Source organism: Semicossyphus pulcher, unplaced genomic scaffold (assembly GCF_022749685.1).
Source record: "Semicossyphus pulcher isolate SPU_LCO1_2020_fin unplaced genomic scaffold, fSemPul1.0.p SCAF_1, whole genome shotgun sequence".
NCBI classification, from domain to species: Eukaryota; Metazoa; Chordata; class Actinopteri; order Labriformes; family Labridae; genus Semicossyphus; species Semicossyphus pulcher.
In genome coordinates, this window is record NW_027211603.1 from 19,524,997 (window position 1) to 19,545,865 (window position 20,869).

The following is a 20,869-nucleotide window of genomic DNA, read 5'->3' on the forward strand; positions in this document are numbered from 1 at the left end:
CAGAAAATAAGTTAAGCAAAACAAACAATAAGGTAATTGCAAGTGAAGGACATTCACTATGGCTTTCAGTACCCTGGACTGAACTTTAACTGAAGACCAACTGCTTTTAGAAAGACACACAGCACTTGTGATTTCTGATACAGTTTTTCCCCCATCATCACTCAGTTCCAGAAAGCAAGAGAAATTCAGGTCTGTATTATCAAATCAGAAAAAGAAATTTGTGAATTTTCCTGTTAAAAGCTACATTTCTCTCTTGTAATTTTTACTATAACTAACCTGTGCAAATGTTTGGTAAATTGAATATTGGGGGGTATCTTTAATTGCAAGTCTGCTAGTTTTATTAGGTGTTAAAAGTCTGACACCTAGAGGGAGACTGCTAACATTTTATTTAAATGCTTAAAAGATGAAATGCATGTCCAGGATGTATAAGATATTCTAATGCTGCCATCTAGTGGGGGAAAGCCATACATGCAAGTTAGAGAAGTATGCTCTGTAACTGGCAGCTGCAAGCAAAATAATTACATTGAGGATCAAAGGAAAATGTAGAATGGTCATGTTATTAAGATACAAGAATCATGTCATCTTGTGGCATGATATTTGAAGTGACATGCTGACAATTTGGAAGAGTTACATGGAGCACTGAGTTAACAATGACAGATTTTCCTTTTCGCAACCAATGAAAATGCTTATTTTTGAGCATCCTTTACGTCCAGTGGGAAAGAAGTTGCTCCTAAACCTGCCTGCCATTTTCATCATCAGCTTATCACAAGTTTTTTGGCCTTTGGCCTTTTTTGGAAACACACAGATAATTCTACGGTCAATACACGGCCTTTTTTCCTGCAGTAGATTGGGACGAATGATCTGACCTCATCTGAAACTTTTCACCACGGCAAGTGTGCTGAGCAGCAATGTAGGGCCCGTCCAGGACAAATGTGAGTAGCTCCCATTGAAGTTCTTTCTCACATCAGTCCTTTTGCCACATTTCCTCCTCCTATTCTGTTAAAAAGCTGACCCTGAAGGGCCTCATGTTTCCTGGGACCTGCCCCTGTTGCTTACATATCTTTCCAGAAGACTGAGTAATTGTGGTAAAAGAAAAAAAGAGAAGCCCTGCCTGCCTGCCTGCTGCTCACTGACCCTCACTTGTACACAGCTCTGCATGGGTTAGTCAATCCAGGAAATAACCTTATATGGTTCATGGAGTCTCATGTGTATTACTTTACCAGCCAGGAAAACAAATCAGTTCTGTTATGTCAAAGCCTCAGTCTGTCTGGAGAGAGAAGACAATGGCTGTAAGTTTTATTGTGGGACACAGCTGTTAAAGTACGAAGGTGCCAATTACTGAAGAATCTTTGTGTTTACAGTGGGACACAGTTGAAAGCAACTAGTCCTGTAATTTCAGCCGATTAATCTTACATTTTTGTAGTCCAAACACGCTTGACTGAAAAGTCTGGAGTCAAGTATACATACATGTTTTGCTCTGGCCTTGATAACTGTAACATTTACATTTCAGTCATTTTTTCCCCTTCTTTAAAATATTTGCCTGAAAAATGGCCTCGACCTGAATCTGTCAGCAGATTCTTGTGTGTAGATGCTGTTTTTCTGTCCATGTGATTGTCCCTCGAGCACCTCAGCCAAGTGAGTAAATTACACTTCTATTTTCTGATGTATTCTTCCTGGAACGGCAGATACTTGTTCCTAAAACAAAGTAAAATCAACTAAGAAACTTCACCATAAAAAAAACTCATCTGAAGTCCAAACAGAGCCCTGGCAAAATGTACAACTGCCTTAAGCAAGATCTCTAATAACAGCCTTTCTGGAGAGTCTTTGATGTGCTGTTTATGGTTTGAGAGAAGCTACTATTCCTGGAAAGAGGCAAGTAAACTTTACATTCAGAGATGTTACTGCAATTCACTGCTGAGGCTTTTCTCGCAACAGCTGCAGACCATATCAGTGAATGAATGAACAAATGATATGCCAAATGTTTGCCAGATTTCAAATACTGGTTGACTGCGGGGTCAAAGGTTAAAAGGACATCCAACTGATCAGCTGTGGGGGCTGTTTCCTCTGATTTTGACAAACTGTCTTTCTTTTTTCCTGTCTTCCCCTCACTCTCTTTCCCACTTTGTGCTTCTTCGTCACAAATGTAGTTTGATTATTTTCCAAACTGCCACGTCGCTGTGTGTTTTGGAAAAGGCCTGCACGCACAGATGACTGCTTGTCTGAACCTTAAACAGACAGGGTTCAGTCTGTTAGCAGTCGTCATGACACACAGAGAGCAGAGAGGGGTGACCCTACACTCTCTAACCCTCTGATGACTCAGTGATGACGATGCTAACTCTTCAAACAAAGCTGTGCCCTACAGGTCGCTTCTTCTGTGTGGGATGTGTGTGAGTGTCTTTCCAAAAGCATCCCCTGGACCTCCGTACCCTTTCTGTTCACACAAAAAACTCAGGAGGGGCCGGCCTGTGGGCGGGGAATATGGTAATACCCTCCAGAGGAAGTGAGCGCAGTGTAGTGGAATGTAGTTGCCATTAGTGGGAGTTGAGCTGAGGTTGAGGCTAACAGCTAGCCTGCTATGTTGAGTGTGAGCCGGAGACGCAGAGGATAGTGATGAAAACATGCCTCACTTCACTGTGGTACCGGTGAAGGATCAAGCTCAGTCCAGCTATGACAGCCTGGAGGGGATTAACTGGGTGGATTACAGGGACACTGGACAGGAGTACCATGACCATCAGGATACAGTCAGCTCTGATGGTGAGCCTCACAACTTTTTACAAGTTTTTAATCTGTCAGCTTAGACATAATGTGACTAATTTGGAAGTTTTCAATTTAAAGAGAATCCTTAAAGTTCACGAGTTGGACTCAGCACAGCGTGGGGAGGCTTTGCTTTGTCCTGAGAGGCTCCTGAACAGCTGGTTGTATGGTTACCATGGCAATTCTCCAGCGCCAGAAAGCAGTTCTCCTATAGCAGGAGGGTCTGTTTCTGACAGCTCATTTTGGGTAAAGTTGTTGCAACATTTCTGGTATCATTTTGAGGGTTTTTTTCCCGGCTTTTGGAGTCCTTTCAGAATAAATTCAGGGACAGATGAGTAACAAAGGGGAAACAATGAAGGGGGGGATAACCGTGGGGCAAAGGCACAACGGGTGTGGGATTGTGTGAGGGGGGGGGCCGGTACCACCGCAACAAGTAAAGGCCTCAAGTGCTTCCTCGCACAAAAGATGGAGCTCTCTTTGTGCCAGGGAGGGATTTCCTTTCACAGAGATTGGCTGCTCAACAACACAGGAGCAGATTTCTCCCTCCTCGCCTCTCTGCCTCAGCTTGTTTCTCACTGTCACTCACTTGTTTCTCCACTGTATCAGCATGGAGAGGGGGTGCAGTCCCTGACAGGAGAGAAAAGGAAGACAAGGAGAGGAGCTTGTGGGATTATGTGAGAACAGGGCTGTTTTGTGTGGGCTTAGGGAGTGAACCAACTGGGGGAACAGAGTTGTTTAATAAAAGACGCGCATGGGTGTGGCCTTCAAATAAAGCACCCACGCTTTACAGAGGGCCTAAAAGGCCGGCTGGGCACAGAAACCACACACCGACTGGTCATCCATTTATACTACATTACTGCCAAGCACTGAATATCAGACTCACGTGTTAGCTCCCATCAGAAAGAATCAAAGTTTATGCTCACATAGTTGTGTAAATGTGGGAATGCATACATATACATTTGCTAGAAATCAGTGGCATGCATGAGATGATCTTTGCTTCAGTGAGCCGCAGAGCTAAATAGGGCTGATATTTGAAGCATAACAAGCAGGAATCTCAGCACATGTTGACGTAGCTGTCTGCTTGTGTATTTGTGGAACGCATGGAAGTCTCCCTGCAGAGCCAAATGGCAGTCATAAACAGCAGAAATGCAAGGTAATACACTAAAGATTCTGGCAGAGCTTTCAAAGTTTTAAAAAGTAGCGGCTTGCTTGTTTTTGGCAGAAGTTTGTACCATACCATTATGCTGGCAGGGAGGAAGGAAAAGCAGATGTCCTGAAATAACCCCCAAACTTTTATGGATGAGCCTGCTGCTGTCTCCCTCGTCTTCCTGCTGTCATAATTCTCCCTAACTCACCCGAGGAGAGCTTCCTGGAGATTGAGAACAACAACAACCATTAAACATAGTGCAAAGCTGCAAGGATGACTATAGGCCGGAAAGGCTGAGAAAAAGAAGAAGAAGGAAGTGAGAGAGTGATGAATAATGAGATGGAGCAAAGGGCACGCAGTATGACACCGTCAAGTTTGAAACACATGTGGGAAATGAGCCGTAACATCTACTCTACGCAAGATAAATGCATTTTTGGAGCATCTTTAATGTGTTTTAATGTAAAAAAAAGAGTAAGTGAGAGTGAGAAAGTATAACATGGTAATTTTAAGCATGTAAATCTTTCCTATGTCTCCAACTTTAGTTTTTTCCGTGCAGCATATTAAAGCAACAAAAAGTTGGGTGGGTTAGTGTTCTGTGGTAAAAGCAGTCCAAAAGTGGGTGTGGGTACAGCATGATTTCATCATGGGAGTGGTGGGTTGGGGTATAGCAGGCCTGTGCTGTGTGTCTGAGTTACAGTGTGACGTGTGCAGCACGGAGGAAGTGACAGTGCAGAGTCTGTTTCAGCCTGTGAACTTGGCTCTGTTCAGATCAGCACAGGATCTACACTGTGGTCATTGTGACAGCACTACACTCCTGAGTGAGAGCAGTTACCCAGAAATAGGCCGAACATCTCAGAGAGGAAAGTTTGTCGCACAGTCTGCGCTTCTTACTTTCTTGCCAATGTGGAATATAAGAGCACATGTGTTTAACTTCTCTTCATTGGACAAGACTTCTTATTTCACTACCAATAGTTAGTCAAAATCTTGTTGCCCTCATTTCCTTGTTTGTAAAAGTCAAAAGGCAATCAGAAACTTCTTGTTCAGCTGAGTTTTTAAGATTTTTTTCTATGCATGGTCTTGAAAAGTAAGCAAGACACGTCTACAAACTTTGTTGTAAATAGTTACACAATCAATTCAGTTATATCAACTAAAATTCTGTTGATATATTGAGTGTAAAAAGTACACTGTTAATCCATCCATTGTCTATAACGCCTATCCTGTTCAGGATGGCTGGAGGGGCCGGAGCCAATCCCAGCTGTCATTGGGCGAGAGACGGGCTACACCCTGGACTGATCACCCGTCAATCACAGGGCACACTGTTAACAGCGCATTGCAAATCTTATGGCCATTTATTCTTCTTCTTTTCGATATTCGTATGGTATGATTAACTCCAAGCTAAATGATTATTTTTGCCACTTGGGGGCAGCAGAACAAACTAAACACCATGTTTTAGCATTTCCGTCTTTCTGCTTATATTTTTTTGTACTACCTGAGTAGTAGTTCAGTTCAGTTTTACCACTCTTGTCAAAGCTACGGAAAGCAGAACTTTATCACGTAAAACCTCTGATAAACCACACTACAGAACCACTGTACCTGCTCCTTGAGCATGGCCATGCAAACATATTGTATGTATTAGCTGATAAATATACAGAAGTATTCAAGCTGATAGAATAAGAGCTAAATTCTTCCTCAAAAGGTTGGTAGAGACCGAATATTGGACGCACATTCACCTTGAGGCCAGAAACCTGGATCTGTATGAATTCTTATGCTGCTCTTAATCTGCAGGATGCATACTGCTAATAGTTTGCTAGCAGGTTCTTGGCACCAACTTTAATGAAAGTGTGTCTGTGTTGTTAATGGAAAAAAAAAACATATCGCTGTGTCTCTCTTGGTAAATAATAACCATGTAGCAAACCTTGGCCTAAATCTAAACAGAAACGTTCCTGAGAAACATGTGTGATGAGCGGATCATTCGGAGAATGCTGCAGTGTGTTCCCTCTCTAATTCAGGAGAACAGGGGATCATTCCTGTCATGCTGTCTGGCATGCCACACAGATGGCCCTGCAGAGATAAACACAAAGTGGAGGAGCACAAATGTTGAGCTGATGACAGATTTGGAACACATTCAGACACACAAACAAACAACTTAAGTTTGTAAAACTCTTTATAGATGATCATATCTGATAAAGATCACACTTCGATTCTAAAATTTGTCACAGATAATTTCCTGTGATGCTGCTCTATTTCCATCCAATCATCTGCCATCTTTGTTCCATCTGCTCAGTCGCGTCAAAGTGACAACAGAGCAGCTCAGATGTTTCTGTTTTTCCATCGTGTACCTCCTGCTCTTCCTGAGAATCAGTGTGTCATGGCACTTCTGCTATGGTTCACTTTAAACCTCAAGCATGACATCAGTGCGAAACAAAATGCAGCACTACACATGAACACATACATAGCTTAGTTTTCATGCATGATGGATTTTTACTGGTTGGTTCAACTCATTTTGCTTTCAAAATTTGACATGCCTGTGGGTTTTCTTCATGCAGAAACATGCTTGTTAGAAATACTGATCCAGGAAGCATGATGGGAAAAGTAACTGCAAGAAATGTAGCAACAGGCATTACACCTTAAAAGCATGTCCCTCAAATGATTCATTTTCTGTCATTTTTCAAGTGCCATAACAGACCTCATACTATATGATGGAGTGTGACATCTGATCTGATCCTCTATAGTAGTGTGCTGTTATGCTATGAACATGCAGCATGATGTGTACATATACAGGGCAGTGACTGTGTATACGCATAAAGTCTAGGATCTGCATTGTGACATTTACACAAGGCAAACATTGGTGCATATTGCTTGTGTTTGCAGCAAATGTAAAGCTTGAACTTCGTTAGGACACTGCATGTTCCTTTACATCCCACACGTTGAGTTTGTCGAGGCATCAGTTCTACGTCACAGTCACACACACGCGTTTAGAACATGTGTTTCTCCTGTCTGCTGTATGATGCAGCTCATCCCGCCCACCTTTACCCCCCGAGGTAATAAGTCTGAGCTGTCATCCTTTTCTCGTCATTAACACACGTCAAAGCTAATATGTTTTGCTGCACGACTCAGCAGGTTAGCATTCCTCTGTTCTGTTCGGATTAAACACAACGTTACAGTTTTAGTTGTAGTTGGTCTGTTGCTACAGCTGAATTTCCCCAGAAATACATGCTGATCATGTCATGACAGTTAATGCTGTAAAATATGGTGCAGGCTGGTACAATTTAAAGTGGATAAGTGTATCTATATCTATCCATACACTTAAATAACTGTGCTTGTGAGTGGCTTAGATAGGACATTTGCACTTCAAAAGTGTATCTAGGATTACTTTTGTGAGTGGATTGGATTTTCCATTGCTGCCAATCAGTGCATGGAATCAAATATGCACGCTTACATGTATGATAAATACAATTAAAGCACATAATGACACAACCGGACTTTTCTTCCGTCATATTTTGGACTTTGACATCAACTTCTGCTCATGAGGTGGAAATAAGGCTTCATTACTGATTCTGATGTCGGCAGGGGTCGAGTAGTTCAACATTACAATACACTAAGTCATGTTTAAGATTTTCAGTCCGAGGATTGTTTGTTCACTCACGATTTTGTCCTCACACAGCCGGTTGGAAAAGCAAGCTGATAGAGAGCAGTCAGCTGTAAGAGGTCAGAGTGACTCTGACAGTGGAGAGAAACGTTTTACAGGCTCAGAAACATATAATGACCTGAATACAGAGGACAATAGAGAACAAGTTTGCCCTATCACCATTTGAGCTTCTCCTATGCAACCGTCGTATCGTGTTTCACCCAACACAGTTTCATTGTTACATCTTGCTATGCTTTCAGTGTATCCATTGTATAGGAGCAGAAGGAGCGTATGACACTAATGTTCTCTTTCTCCTACATACACACAAATGTAAACAACTACATCCACACATCACCTCCAAACACTTATTCTGCAGAACATTCTGGCCAACAAGCTGCACAAAGTGGCAAAGTGGGCTAAGCTGCATGACTTCTCTGGCTCTCGGTGTTAAGTCTTAAATATTAAAGAGGAAGTTTAGCAAAGAGGCTTTTACGAACAGTAAGAAGCTAATGGACACCGATATTGTTTTCCACGTGTAATAGGCTTTAAAAAGTGCCGACACATTACTGGGAAGTTTCTGTCTTAAACATTTGTGCCTACATACCCCAACAATACCCCAACGAGTGCATCCAAATACACCGTGAAGTCAAAGTTTAGTGAAAAGTCAATCAAAGTTATCTTTGGACGCATGTCATTTGCACTTTGGAAAAACTTGACAACATAGCATCTTCTCTGGGAATTGATCTACCTGTGACACAAACATCCAGACACCCTGACACGCTGTCTGGGGCAACAATTGAGCCCTAAATAGGGTAGTTTATCTGTTGCCTACGCAGAAGATACAGTATCTTGAATGCTTGTCTCCACATAGTTAGTGGGTAAAAAGTAAAAGTTATTTTCGGCTTAAGTTCTCTGACTTAATGCATCTTACTGTAAGTGCGTCGGCCCCACAGCACAGACACTCTTTGATCTTCAGGCTGTGGGTGTGAGCCGGTGTTCGTAGGGGCTGAGGCGACATGTCGGCACACGTTGCAGTAAAGCCTCTGTTCTGCTTTGTGCCCACAGCATGAGTCCTGTGTGCCTTCATAACAGGCCAGTTAATCTTTAATCTTTTTAATTAGACATTTAATGTCAGGTTATTAACAGGAGACCCCCTCTGTCTCCTCGGCCCTGATGTTAAAGGGACTTTTAGTTTGGAATGGAGTGAGTTGGAAGCTGAACTATTTTAGGTTGAAGCATTAGGATGGATCATGTTAAAATATGTTTAGAGCAGCACTGGTCGAGTAACAGTTCAAGAACAGTACCTTCATAACATCTGCAGTAGTCTCCTTTCTGGGTTGCTTCTAACACAGACACTGTGTTTTCATCGCATGGCACTGACAGGAAGTTGACACTAGAGGACAGTATTTGCGCTTAGATCTTCACATCACTTGAATGAGTAGTTTGTCATGGTTGGAAAGACAGACCAACAGGAGTTTTCTTCGTCCAACTTAAAATGATCATATATTTATTTTGCATTTTTAAAAATGTTAGTCCTTGCTTTTATTGTAAAATGAAACATTATTTCATGTCTCTGTGCCTTGCAGATCTTTTCACCCTCCTTGAACTTTTTCATTTACTGTCATGCAACAACTGCTAATGAAAATGGATTATATTCGGGCCTTTATTTCTGAAATGGAAGGGGGGTATTACATGGTATTCAAAATAGTTTACTTGAAGAGCTTTGAGTGCTTTTGAAACCCCTGAATAAGATCTGGTGCAAACGACGGCCTTCAGATGAACTTTTGCATCCAACCCATGTCTGATTTTTGGACCGCTCTTGTTTGTTAATCAAACAGTAAAAAGCCAAATAAGTCTATTTTGCTCACAGGTTGTAACACTGACAATGTGGTTAAATACTTATGTAATGCTCTGAAGATAATTTATGACTTATTATTAGTCTAGATTCCTCTAAACTAAACTTCAGAACAAATATAGATCCTTCATGTGCTTCTTTTGAGATACCTTCAGCCCAACCTAAGGCCCTCACATCCCCATGAGCAGACACGTGCCTCACCGTGTGCGAGTGAGTGAGTGAGTGAGTTACCACTGTACCCTCTACCCCCCACCTCTCTCCCCCCTCACCGTGCACCATGTGTCAGATCAGGCCCCTGAATGAGTTTTCACCCTGGGTGACCGGGTGTCCTGGATAGTAATCGACAATTCCCCAAGCTAGAGCTCAGAGTCCTCTGCTGCAGACTGCTCACACAGCGCATAACTATGCTCACCCACAGTGACACAGAGAGCAGTGGGACGCAGAACACAGGTGAGTGAAGGCTCAACAGAATGACTTGCAGCAAAGCGGAGCTATTTTATTTCACAGGATTCATAGAGGGAATATTTTCTGTTACATGCCCACTTTCTGGGGTTTCAGTCTTTGTGTTGCAGGATGTCTTTGTGTTTTGAGATGCTGCTGTTAGAGTTTACATGCTCTAATAACCCAAGGTTGGGTAATTTCTGGGTAATGAGGTGTGTGCATGCCTGTTAGCACGAGTGTGTGTGTGATAAGTTTGCAGAGCTATTTTGCGTGCAGTAATTGCTCCGGGCGCTGTGCTCATCTCTGCGTGATTCTTTTCTTCAAAAGCAGAAGTTAATGAGAGTAAAATCTAATTATGTGCCTGTTTATCACCTGGACTCTGCTTTGCTGGGCTCTGCTGCTTCTGGCCTTCCGCTGCAGCCTCACTGCCTGAACTGTGTTTCCAAAGTTTACTGCTACAAGGGGATTATTTAGATGTCTGAATTATAATTAATAGAGAGCGTTCAAAGCAGGCTGGATATTGATTGCAAGGGACAAACTAGAATTGCTTTATAAGATTGTATTTTTTCTTGTCTGCTTCATTTCATTAATTGCATGCAGGAAATGATTTTTCCCTAATGGAGGTTGTGTCTCAATAATACCCATCTTTTCACAGTTAGAAAACTCAAATCAACCAAATGAAATCTTTTCTGTATTTCTAAATCTATTTACAACTGCAAATAGTTAGTTAACAGTGAGTTGAAAAGGTGATTTAGTGTTTTTAATAAAGTGATATTAATTAAAGCAAGTTATGTTTAGTTGTTTATCTATCATTAATGTTCATCTCATTGACAGTTTGCATGTGAAACATAGTGGTTTGGGCTGTTAATGTGACCCTTTGGGACAAATGATTGTAGGTTCCTAGTTGTTTGTACTATTTTAACTAATATTTTATGTAAATGAAAGTGACACAGTTTGTAAAGCTGTAAATTCTACTTTTTTTAATTCAGAAAATAATTGAAAATAAAATAGAATCCTGGTTTCAGCATCTTCATAAGACAGGCTGATGCAGATATTATTGCATGTTTTGATAAAAATCACATCTTTTTTGGTGGTCGCAGTATGTGTTACACGGAGGCCTCAAATATACCTTAAAGAACAGTGTTTGCCTTATTTTTTGTCAGTAAATTATATGTTTGTTTGGCTATATCGATCAAACTGTCGCTATAAAGCAACATTGCTTTGAATGCTAACCTTCAGTTTCTTCCTCTCTCTCCAACAGGACATGGGAACCACAAAGAAGACAGCCCGTTTCTCAACAGCGCTGATGCTGCTAGCAAGAAGAATGACTTCTATGACAGGAACCTGGCTTTGTTCGAGGTCTGTCCTTTTCACTCTCTCATATTTTTCTCTTATGACAAACTTAAACCAAACTCATTAATCTAACCTCTTTCCCTCCTCTGTTCCACCAGGAAGAGCTGGACATCCGGCCCAAGGTTTCTTCTCTGCTCAGCCGCTTGGTCAGCTACACCAACATCACGCAGGGAGCCAAGGAGCACGAGGAGGAGGAGAGCGCTCAGGCCTCACGTAGGAAGACCCCCAAGGTCAGGAGTCGAGCACAGCGGACGAACACTGTGCCTCGCTGTTTTAATAACACGTACACAAAGTCTTCTGAGGGTTTAGAAACATTAGCCTCCAACTTTGGCTGGAGATTTAGTTTAGTATTAAGACTTGCTGATAGATTGCTTCGGCACGCTCTGCAGTCACACTGTGGCCGTGTAAGACCTGCATACATGGAGAGAGCTGATAACATGATTGGATGACCTTTAAAAAGTACATCAATCAATACTAATGATCAATTCACTTGTTTCCTGAAATGTCATGGTCAATATTCTCCTCTCTCTCTCTCCATCAGTCTCCTAACATGGGCACTCTGATGGGAGTCTACTTGCCGTGCCTGCAGAACATTTTCGGTGTCATTCTGTTCCTCCGGCTGACGTGGATCGTTGGGATGGCTGGCATCATGCAGTCTCTCCTGATTGTCCTCATGTGCTGCTCATGTGTTAGTATGCATGCACACACACATACTGTATTGTACAATGACACACATTCTCTCTTGCACTGGGTTGATTTCCAAACAATATAGGCCAGATTTTATTGCTAAACCAGTCAATAGAATGCATGTGGTTGCCTGAGCAGCTGCAACTATTTAAGTCTAGAATACCACAGTAAGCTTCCACTAGCTTTTTACACAACAAATACCATGGGCTTATTGATTTCCAGGCTACATACTGTATTCTACATGTTGAGGAATATGCTCTCTCCGAGGAAAGCTGTGCATGATTTAAGCTGTCAGTTAGATCAGCAATTTAATTAATAATATGCAATTATATTAATTAGATCTCCTCCTTTCCCTTGCAGACAATGCTCACAGCCATATCAATGAGCGCCATTGCTACTAATGGTGTTGTTCCAGGTAATACTTCACTTCTACTCCGTTGCATTCGTTAAAAAAGTCCGCTATGACACATTTATTCATGAAAATATCCTTTATTATTATTGTTTTTTTTTAATTATCTTTATTTTAATTTCATGCTTTTCACCATGGGGTTTCGCTTACAATGACTTACTCACATACGTCTAACATGAAACCACTTACATACACATTCATAACACAAATACCCATCATCCCAGTCCCTTACCCTCTACAAACAAGGCATAAAATAATACAATATCCTTTACTAATACCTTAAAAATTTCCTAATTGATTTAGCATGATTGTGACATAAACTCCTTTCCAAATTCCTTCACCTTGAAAACTTCCTTGAACATAATTTTCCATTTGACATTCTCCCACTTGGGGGCAGTAGAGGTTTACTGTTGTGTCCACAGCATGTAGCAGGCCTATACTTTTTGTGTGTGTAAACACTTAGCTTTATGTTGCAGCTGGAGGGGCTTACTTCATGATCTCACGCTCGCTCGGCCCTGAGTTTGGAGGAGCGGTGGGGCTGTGCTTCTACTTGGGCACCACCTTCGCTTCAGCCATGTACATACTGGGGGCCATTGAAATCTTCTTGGTTAGTGCTGTTGCTACAACATAACTCTATGATGATACTCCAGCTCACATCTGTATGCTAATATGATTCCTAAACACTCGCCCGTATTAACTGTCCTGCTGTGTTTGTCCTCTCCTCAGAAATATCTGGTCCCCCAGGCGGCCATCTTTCACGCCACAGACCCCCCTGGGAGTGACAGTGCCATGCTGAACAACATGCGAGTCTACGGCACTATCTGCCTCAGTCTGATGGCTGTGGTGGTTTTTGTAGGAGTGAAATATGTCAACAAGCTGGCCTCTCTTTTCCTGGCCTGCGTCATTATCTCAATAGTCTCCATATATGCTGGAGCAATCAAATCCATTACTCATCCGCCTGAATTCCCGTAAGTCTGTAGAGAAGGTTTACCAGAAAGAAACGTTTGTCTTTACAGGAAGCAGTTTGAAATATTGTAGAATTAGTGTTCATGGGGAAGTGCTATTTTTATGTGACATTCCTGATTTGTTATGATCCTGTCTCCCACCCTGCACCAACATAATATGTGATGCTATTTTAAATCCAAATTCAGTCCTATCTGACTTAACTTTTCATAAAGAAGAGATACATGACCATAATGACGTGGTGTAAAAATGTAGACTAACACAGTAATTCTCTTACTTGTGTTCATGTTGCTGCTGTAGGATATGCATGCTGGGAAACAGGACTTTGGTGAGAGATCGCTTCGATGTGTGTGCTAAGACTGTGATAAAGGGAAACGTCACGGTGCCCAGTCAGCTGTGGGAACGGTTCTGTCTGCCGGGGAACATGAGCAGCGCTCAGTGTGACGACTACTTCATCCAGAACAATGTGACAGAGATACAGGGCATCCCTGGACTGAGCAGTGGGATTATCAGAGGTACGTTTATAGTTACTTCACTCGGAATTTAAGTTTACAGCATGTGATTTTCTTAGTGTCTAAGTTTCTATTTAAATCATAATTATTAGCGGTGGGGTACAGCTGTTGTGACCCAATTCAATCCATTAAATGTGATCCATTTAAGGTCATTAGAATCAAATTATGCCATAACTGTAAACAAAATCTGCATAAAATTATACCACACAATTTAAAGTATCTCTAATGTTAGTCGGTTGCTAATGATTGAAATGTCTGTCCTCTGTTGTCAGAGAACATGTGGGGCGACTACATGCAGAAAGGAGAAATCTTAGAGAAAGCAGCGCTACAGTCAGTGGATGCCCACAGTGCCGTGGAAAACTTTGGCATGTATGTGTCAGCGGACATCGCGACATCTTTCACACTCCTGGTGGGGATCTTTTTCCCGTCTGCCACAGGTATAACAATGACATAAACCAAAAATGTGTGGCATTACTGTCTGCAGTTTTGACAAAGGAGTTAACCTTTAATGATGTGACTGTTACAACAAATAAAGTGTAAAGACTTTGTGGTTAACCTGTAAAAGCATAACATGATTTTTGATGCAACATATTAAATACAAATTAGATTAAAAATAAATCAGCTTCCAGCTAAGTTGTAATTTTGTATCTTAATATCTCATTTAAAACAAGGAGCTTTAAACCTCTCTCTAATGCAGCCAGTAGGGGGCAGCCTTAAACCGTTTTATATGCTGGTATGTTTTATGTACAGTTTTTATCCACTGTCTATACTTTCTTGTAGGTATCATGGCCGGCTCCAACAGATCTGGTGATCTTCGGGATGCACAGAAGTCCATCCCTGTGGGAACCATCTTAGCTATCACTACTACTTCCCTTGTTTGTATCCTTATTTTGGTGACTACACAGAAAAGTGTTGCCTCTTCAAACAGGACATGAAAGCAGATTTGGTATTCATCTGTGTGTCAGTGGATGCTCCTTGATGTCTTGTATTCAGATTTCAGCTCTGTGGTTCTGTTTGGGTCTTGTATTGAAGGAGTAGTCCTTAGGGACAAGTAAGTTCAATGTGCTCAACTGCACGTCAGTACTATTATTAAAACTACAGTGGAAAGAAGATGACTTCAGTTTTGTTTTGCAGGTTTGGGGACGCTGTGAGAAAAAACTTGGTAGTGGGAACGCTCTCCTGGCCGTCTCCATGGGTCATCGTCATTGGCTCCTTCTTCTCTACAGTCGGGGCGGGCCTGCAGTCTCTTACAGGCGCTCCCAGGCTTCTACAGGCCATCGCCAAGGACAACATTATCCCTTTCCTCAGGGTGGGACAGCAAACACAGTTTCCACTGTATAATCACTTCACTCACGAACATGCCTCCTACTCAGTCCTACATCAGTTATCCCATAGTCTGCTTTGTGCTATTCATAAAGCATTACACTCAGGATGTTGTGTGGTGCAATGTTTGCATTTCCTAATAATCATTTGACCTGCATGCTAATTTGAATATGATACATTACCTAAGCGGGAGTGATTTGCATTGCCGCATGTGAAGGTTTTGAATTTTTTTGTTTCAGGTGTTTGGTCATGGAAAGACAAACGGAGAGCCGACCTGGGCTTTACTACTGACTGGTCTCATAGCCGAGCTGGGCATCCTTATTGCCTCTCTTGATATGGTGGCTCCCATCCTTTCCATGTAAGCTCACCTGCATGGACACATGCCAAATATATGACACTTGCCAAGTATTTCTTCACACATCCCACATATTAATTTCTCTAAGGCTCAGTTATGGACACAAATGTCTGCATTTCACTGTTACACCACTGGTTATAAGATATGATCTGTGTAAAATGTGTTTTTCTTTACTCAACAGGTTCTTCCTGATGTGCTATCTGTTTGTGAACTTAGCCTGTGCAGTTCAGACACTTTTACGCACACCTAACTGGAGGCCGAGGTTCAAATATTACCACTGGTGAGTACAGCTCTAACTCCACCATGCCTTTCACATGTGGTGGGATTTGGTGAATGCTAAATTATTTGATTGTCATGTCTTACGCATTCAAATCACCAACTTTTCATATATGACCAGCTCTCTGTTTATCCTACAGTGTTCATGATAGACGAATGGATTATGGATTACTGGTGAGCCTTAATGTAACTTCAGGTTCTACTTTATACTCACAGGGCTCTGTCCTTCCTCGGCATGAGTATGTGTCTTGCTTTAATGTTCATCTCCTCCTGGTACTACGCGATTGTAGCCATGGGAATTGCTGGGATGATCTACAAGTACATCGAGTACCAGGGGTACGTTTTAAGTCTTGAGTCAAGTTCAATGTGTTTCTTTCTGACCCTTGCGTGTCTGTTGTGGATGCTTCTGGATTCTGATTATGCTTGTGTTTGTCTCTTCGGCTTACAAACAACAACAGAGCTGAGAAGGAGTGGGGAGACGGCATAAGAGGACTGTCCCTCAGCGCTGCACGATACGCCCTGTTAAGATTGGAGATCGGCCCCCCTCACACCAAGAACTGGAGGTACAGCTTCACCTTCAGGATATGCTCTGAATATCTCTAGAAATGGGACATGCATGGTGGGATGAAAAGTCAAACACCCCACACTGTCACCCTCACAAATATCTCACATTGTTATGATTGTACAGCCTCTTATATGCAGTCAGTGTCATCTTTATGTCTCTAGCTTCTATGAAAATGGCCCTTTAGACTGATGATAATGCCACACAAAGTAACTGATACACAATAATTATGTGTCATCTTTTCCTTTTTCGTGAGAAGCTTGCCCACAGATAGTTTCAGTGAGTTAATGTGTCACCTTCTGCTGTAATATAAAACCACTCTGATGCTGCATTTCCTCTTTTACCACCCACACGAAGTGACACACAAGTCTTGTTTGTGAAGTAAACAGCACTATGTTAATAAAATGTCAAAACAAGTGAGAGCTATTTTATATTCTTTAGTCTTTAAGTCTTATTTCAACATGGAGTCAGGACCTGATTCATGGTGAAATAGTGTCATTTTAATCAAGACTTCTATACTGCATTCTGTCAATGGGATTTAATAGAATGGCAGGTGCAATTGACTGTCTTTGATTCTGTGCAATACAGACCTCAGCTCTTGGTGCTGTTGAAGCTAGACGAGGACCTCCATGTGAAATATCCTCGCCTGCTCACCTTCGCCTCGCAGCTGAAGGCAGGAAAGGGTCTGACCATTGTGGGCTCCGTCCTCCAGGGCAACTTCCTGGACAGCTACGGTGAAATGCAGGCGGCTGAACAGGTAAATACTAGAAAGGGATGCGTGCTGTACGCGCTCTATACAATTCTCCTTTGTGCTGTGCTGCTGACTGTGGTGCAACTTATTGTTGCAATTTAACAGCTTTTGTGGTTTTAAAAGCACAATGAAGCCAAAACATGCTTCAGAGTTCTACATTTGTGTCACATTTATTCATCAGCCACTGATTATTTTTTAGTATTAGTTGCTTTAATCAAAGGGCCTGATTGGGAATCAGCATGCCCTGTAATCTGAGCATTATATATTTCTTTTATAACTGTCTGATTGTTCATTATCACTGCTTTTTGTCATCATGGATTACATTTTGTTATTTTTTTTCCCGCCAGGCCATAAAGAATATGATGGAGATCGAGCGAGTGAAAGGTTTCTGTCAGGTGGTGGTAGCAGCTAAGGTGCGGGAGGGTGTCGTCCATCTGATCCAGTCCTGTGGTCTGGGGGGCATGAAGCACAACACTGTGGTGATGGGCTGGCCGTATGGCTGGAGACAGAGTGAGGACCCCCGAGCCTGGAAGACTTTTATCAGTAAGTGTCTCTCTGATATAGTTTCATACTACAGAACACTTAGCTCATCCGGCTGTATAGCAATCTTGAACTACTGCCACCCCAAATCCACCATGTGCTAAACAAAAACCTCACTTTTATGACATGCTGCTGTCAGAAGCTCATGTGAATAAACAATTTGGATGTCCAAATTTATATTGTCTAAGTTTTAAAGTGCCCTTTACAGGATTTAAGTTGTAGCTAAATCCATTTACACAGTATATTTACTATCCATGCCTCATTATGCTCATCTGTACTCAGACACAGTCCGCTGCACCACAGCCGCCCAGCTGGCCCTGATGGTGCCCAAAAATGTCTCCTTCTACCCGAGCAACCACGAGCGCTTCACAGATGGCAACATTGATGTGTGGTGGATCGTCCATGATGGGGGGATGCTAATGCTGCTGCCTTTCCTGCTCAAACAGCACAAAGTGAGCAGACAGATATCTTTGAGTTGTGTTCAAATTAATTTAGAAGTTGTGAATAATGAAGCTGATAATAATGAAGCACTGTCTGTAGAGTTAATGTCTGAAGTGTTTGAAGGCTGTTTCAAATATTATTGTGAGTGTTTATAAGTTTCAGCATTTTGACATTTTATTAAAAAAATGCAAAATAAAAACAAAGAATCAATAAATATGTATTGTATTCCTCTTTCATGTTATTTGGGACCCTTTCTTTCTGATGCTTTTACAACTTTTATTTGAAGTATTTTTTCAAAGTAATTTCACTGACATTGCAGGTATTACACTTGTGATTTCACACATGATTATATTTGGCTTTTAGGTTTGGAGGAAATGCAAGATGCGCATCTTCACTGTTGCACAGATGGACGACAACAGCATCCAGATGAAGAAAGATCTGGCCACGTTCCTGTACCAGCTGAGGATAGAGGCTGAGGTGGAGGTGGTGGAGATGGTGAGAATCTCTCTTACACACGCTAAGCTACGTTTTTATCTGGGTAGAACCAATAAAACAAATAAAAGTGAAACCAGATGTTCATTTTGGTTCAAGGTAACAAAACAAGCAGGTTGTTAAGTACAAGATTCCTTCAACATGTTTCAAGGTATTAAAAAAGTGCTGCTTTCATTGAACGTGACCTACTTTGCTTTTATGCTCTTTATTTATCAGACAAATATATTTCCGTTGGTTTAACCACTAAGATTACGTTTCTCCAATGGCGCTTTAGCATGACAGTGACATCTCAGCCTACACCTACGAGCGCACGTTAATGATGGAGCAGAGGTCTCAGATGTTGAGGCAAATGAGGCTGTCCAGTGCAGAGAGACAAAGAGAAGTATGTTTCCCTCTTACGATTAAAAAACATATGATGTATTATACATCACTGAAATACTAAAGTCTGCTGTGTTTTCATGTTTAAAATCTTCACTACTCTTGTCTGTGGTGGTCGATTTGGGAATTTAAGCTCTGTTAATTGAAACAAGTTTTAATAGTATGTTGCCAGGCAAGCCTCATAAACTTTCCATGGCTGTTGCAGGCCCAGCTGGTGAAGGACAGACACTCTTTAGTGCGTATGGGAAGTCTCTACTCAGATGAGGAGGAGGAGGTGGTGGAGGCTCCTCCAGAGAAGGTGCATATGACATGGACGAGAGAGAAGTGTGAGGCTGAGAGGAGGAACAGGAACAATGCGCCCGAGAACTTCAGAGAACTCATGAGCCTCAAACCGTGAGTAGAGCGCTTAACCTCTAACCTCCCCTGTTGTATGTTTCTTCCAGTTACTTATCAGCACAAATCTGTTTTATTCTGTCTTTATCCCCCGTGCTGCACCTCAGGGATCAGTCCAATGTGCGGCGGATGCACACAGCTGTGAAGCTAAACGAGGTAATAGTCAACAGGTCCCATGATGCCCGATTAGTGCTGCTCAACATGCCGGGACCACCCAGAAACGCAGACGGAGATGAGAACTGTATCCTTTGCTTGTGTGCTTGTACAGAAGGGGTGCATAGAGTTAAAGACACATAGACAATGTGCTGGTTATTGTCTGGTTTTACTTCTTTAACGTGTACCTCAGATATGGAGTTTCTGGAGGTGTTAACTGAAGGCCTGGAAAGAGTCCTGCTGGTCCGAGGCGGAGGTCGGGAGGTCATCACCATCTACTCATGACCAGTTATTAGCTGCTAGCCAGGAGCGTCGGCCTCATCAGACAACATTCCCCCCCCCCGAACAGGAGGCAGCACCTCTGCTCTGCTTCCAGACAGTTCTGGGTTGATTTAATTCGACACTATTATTGTGAAGTTTGGACTTTTGAGTACAAAAGATGGTTATCCTATTCTTGTAGAATATTGGGACACATTCGTGTACATATCCACCTGTCAGTGCTCGACTCTGCCGTTCTTTACAAAAGAAAGCTGTTATATTTCTTAGAAATCAAAGCCTATGTGTCAAACTGTCAAACACAAACTTTCGATAAGCATTTTCTATTTATAGGTCACAGATTTTTATAGGGGCCAGATTTGTATTCTAAAACAGCTCTTTGATTATTTTGGAAGCACATGTCTATTTATTTATTTATTTTTTCAATACTTCCCCACTGAGGTGAACACAATGTCACTGTAGGGAATGACCTCAGTGCTTGACGTCGGTTGTGTTATAAAGGTGGCACAGAAACCAGTTTGTAAATGTTGATACCAGAGATCATAAAGAAAAAGAGTTATAATTTATGGTTTTTGGACAGATGTTAGTGAGTGAACGACTGATGAAGAATTGTCTATGGTTGTTTTTTTGGACATGAAGAGTTTATCTTCACACACACAAGGGTCATACTATAAAATAATAGTCCTTTAAATGACTGAAATGTAATTTTAAGGATTACAACTTCAAGCTATTCTGATCTCACCTACACACGTCTATAGACTCTACTTTGTCTTTTCTGGTCTTTTTGCTAAACATCAAAGTATGATCAGTATTTAAGGCCAGCATACAGTGTAGAGAGCAAATGCTTATTTTTCATATAGGATAAACCATCTGTGCAAGCCAAGAGTGTTTTATATGTAAAGGATAAACCATGACAAGTGGTGCAGTTATTAAAAACTAATCACACAATGCTAAGAAAGCTCCTTGTCTTCCTTTCTCTTTAATTTTTGCAGCATTTTCGCCTTCCGATTAGCATGCACTGGAATGGATTATCCCACTTGAACCACTGACACCCGCCAGTTATCCAAGGAACTCTTATGTTTGCAATATTTAGGGAAAGCTATGAGTAGTCATTTCTGAAGAGCAGTGTGGCTTTAAAGTCAATGCTTAGTGTTTGTGTGAAAATAAAGCACTTAGTGTG

At 41.7% G+C, this 20,869-nt stretch overlaps 1 protein-coding gene across 1 annotated transcript; it reads left to right on the plus strand.

The window, feature by feature from the left end:
* The first annotated feature begins 2,540 nt into the window (after positions 1-2,540).
* On the plus strand, positions 2,541-20,635 carry slc12a4 (solute carrier family 12 member 4). The gene is made up of 24 exons (XM_069669175.1): positions 2,541-2,754; positions 11,087-11,184; positions 11,277-11,408; positions 11,720-11,866; positions 12,226-12,280; positions 12,751-12,881; positions 13,001-13,242; positions 13,538-13,752; positions 14,022-14,186; positions 14,530-14,628; positions 14,743-14,800; positions 14,884-15,058; positions 15,312-15,430; positions 15,609-15,707; positions 15,920-16,039; positions 16,162-16,266; positions 16,854-17,022; positions 17,364-17,559; positions 17,839-18,008; positions 18,361-18,492; positions 18,764-18,871; positions 19,073-19,260; positions 19,368-19,501; positions 19,607-20,635. Exons 1-24 carry the CDS (start codon positions 2,619-2,621, stop codon positions 19,696-19,698), a joined length of 3,285 nt encoding a protein of 1,094 aa, XP_069525276.1. The 5' UTR covers positions 2,541-2,618; the 3' UTR covers positions 19,699-20,635.
* Positions 20,636-20,869: the final 234 nt, after the last annotated feature.

What these genes read in the sequence shown, in the direction of transcription:
- slc12a4 (XM_069669175.1), top strand. Translation starts at nt 2,619, where the DNA reads ATGCCTCACTTCACTGTGGTACCGGTGAAGGATCAAGCTCAGTCCAGC. An exon ending in TCCTCATGTGCTGCTCATGT is followed by an intron (nt 11,867 to 12,225) that starts GTTAGTATGCAT and finishes TTTCCCTTGCAG; the next exon opens with ACAATGCTCACAGCCATATC. An exon ending in ACATTATCCCTTTCCTCAGG is followed by an intron (nt 15,059 to 15,311) that starts GTGGGACAGCAA and finishes TTTTTGTTTCAG; the next exon opens with GTGTTTGGTCATGGAAAGAC.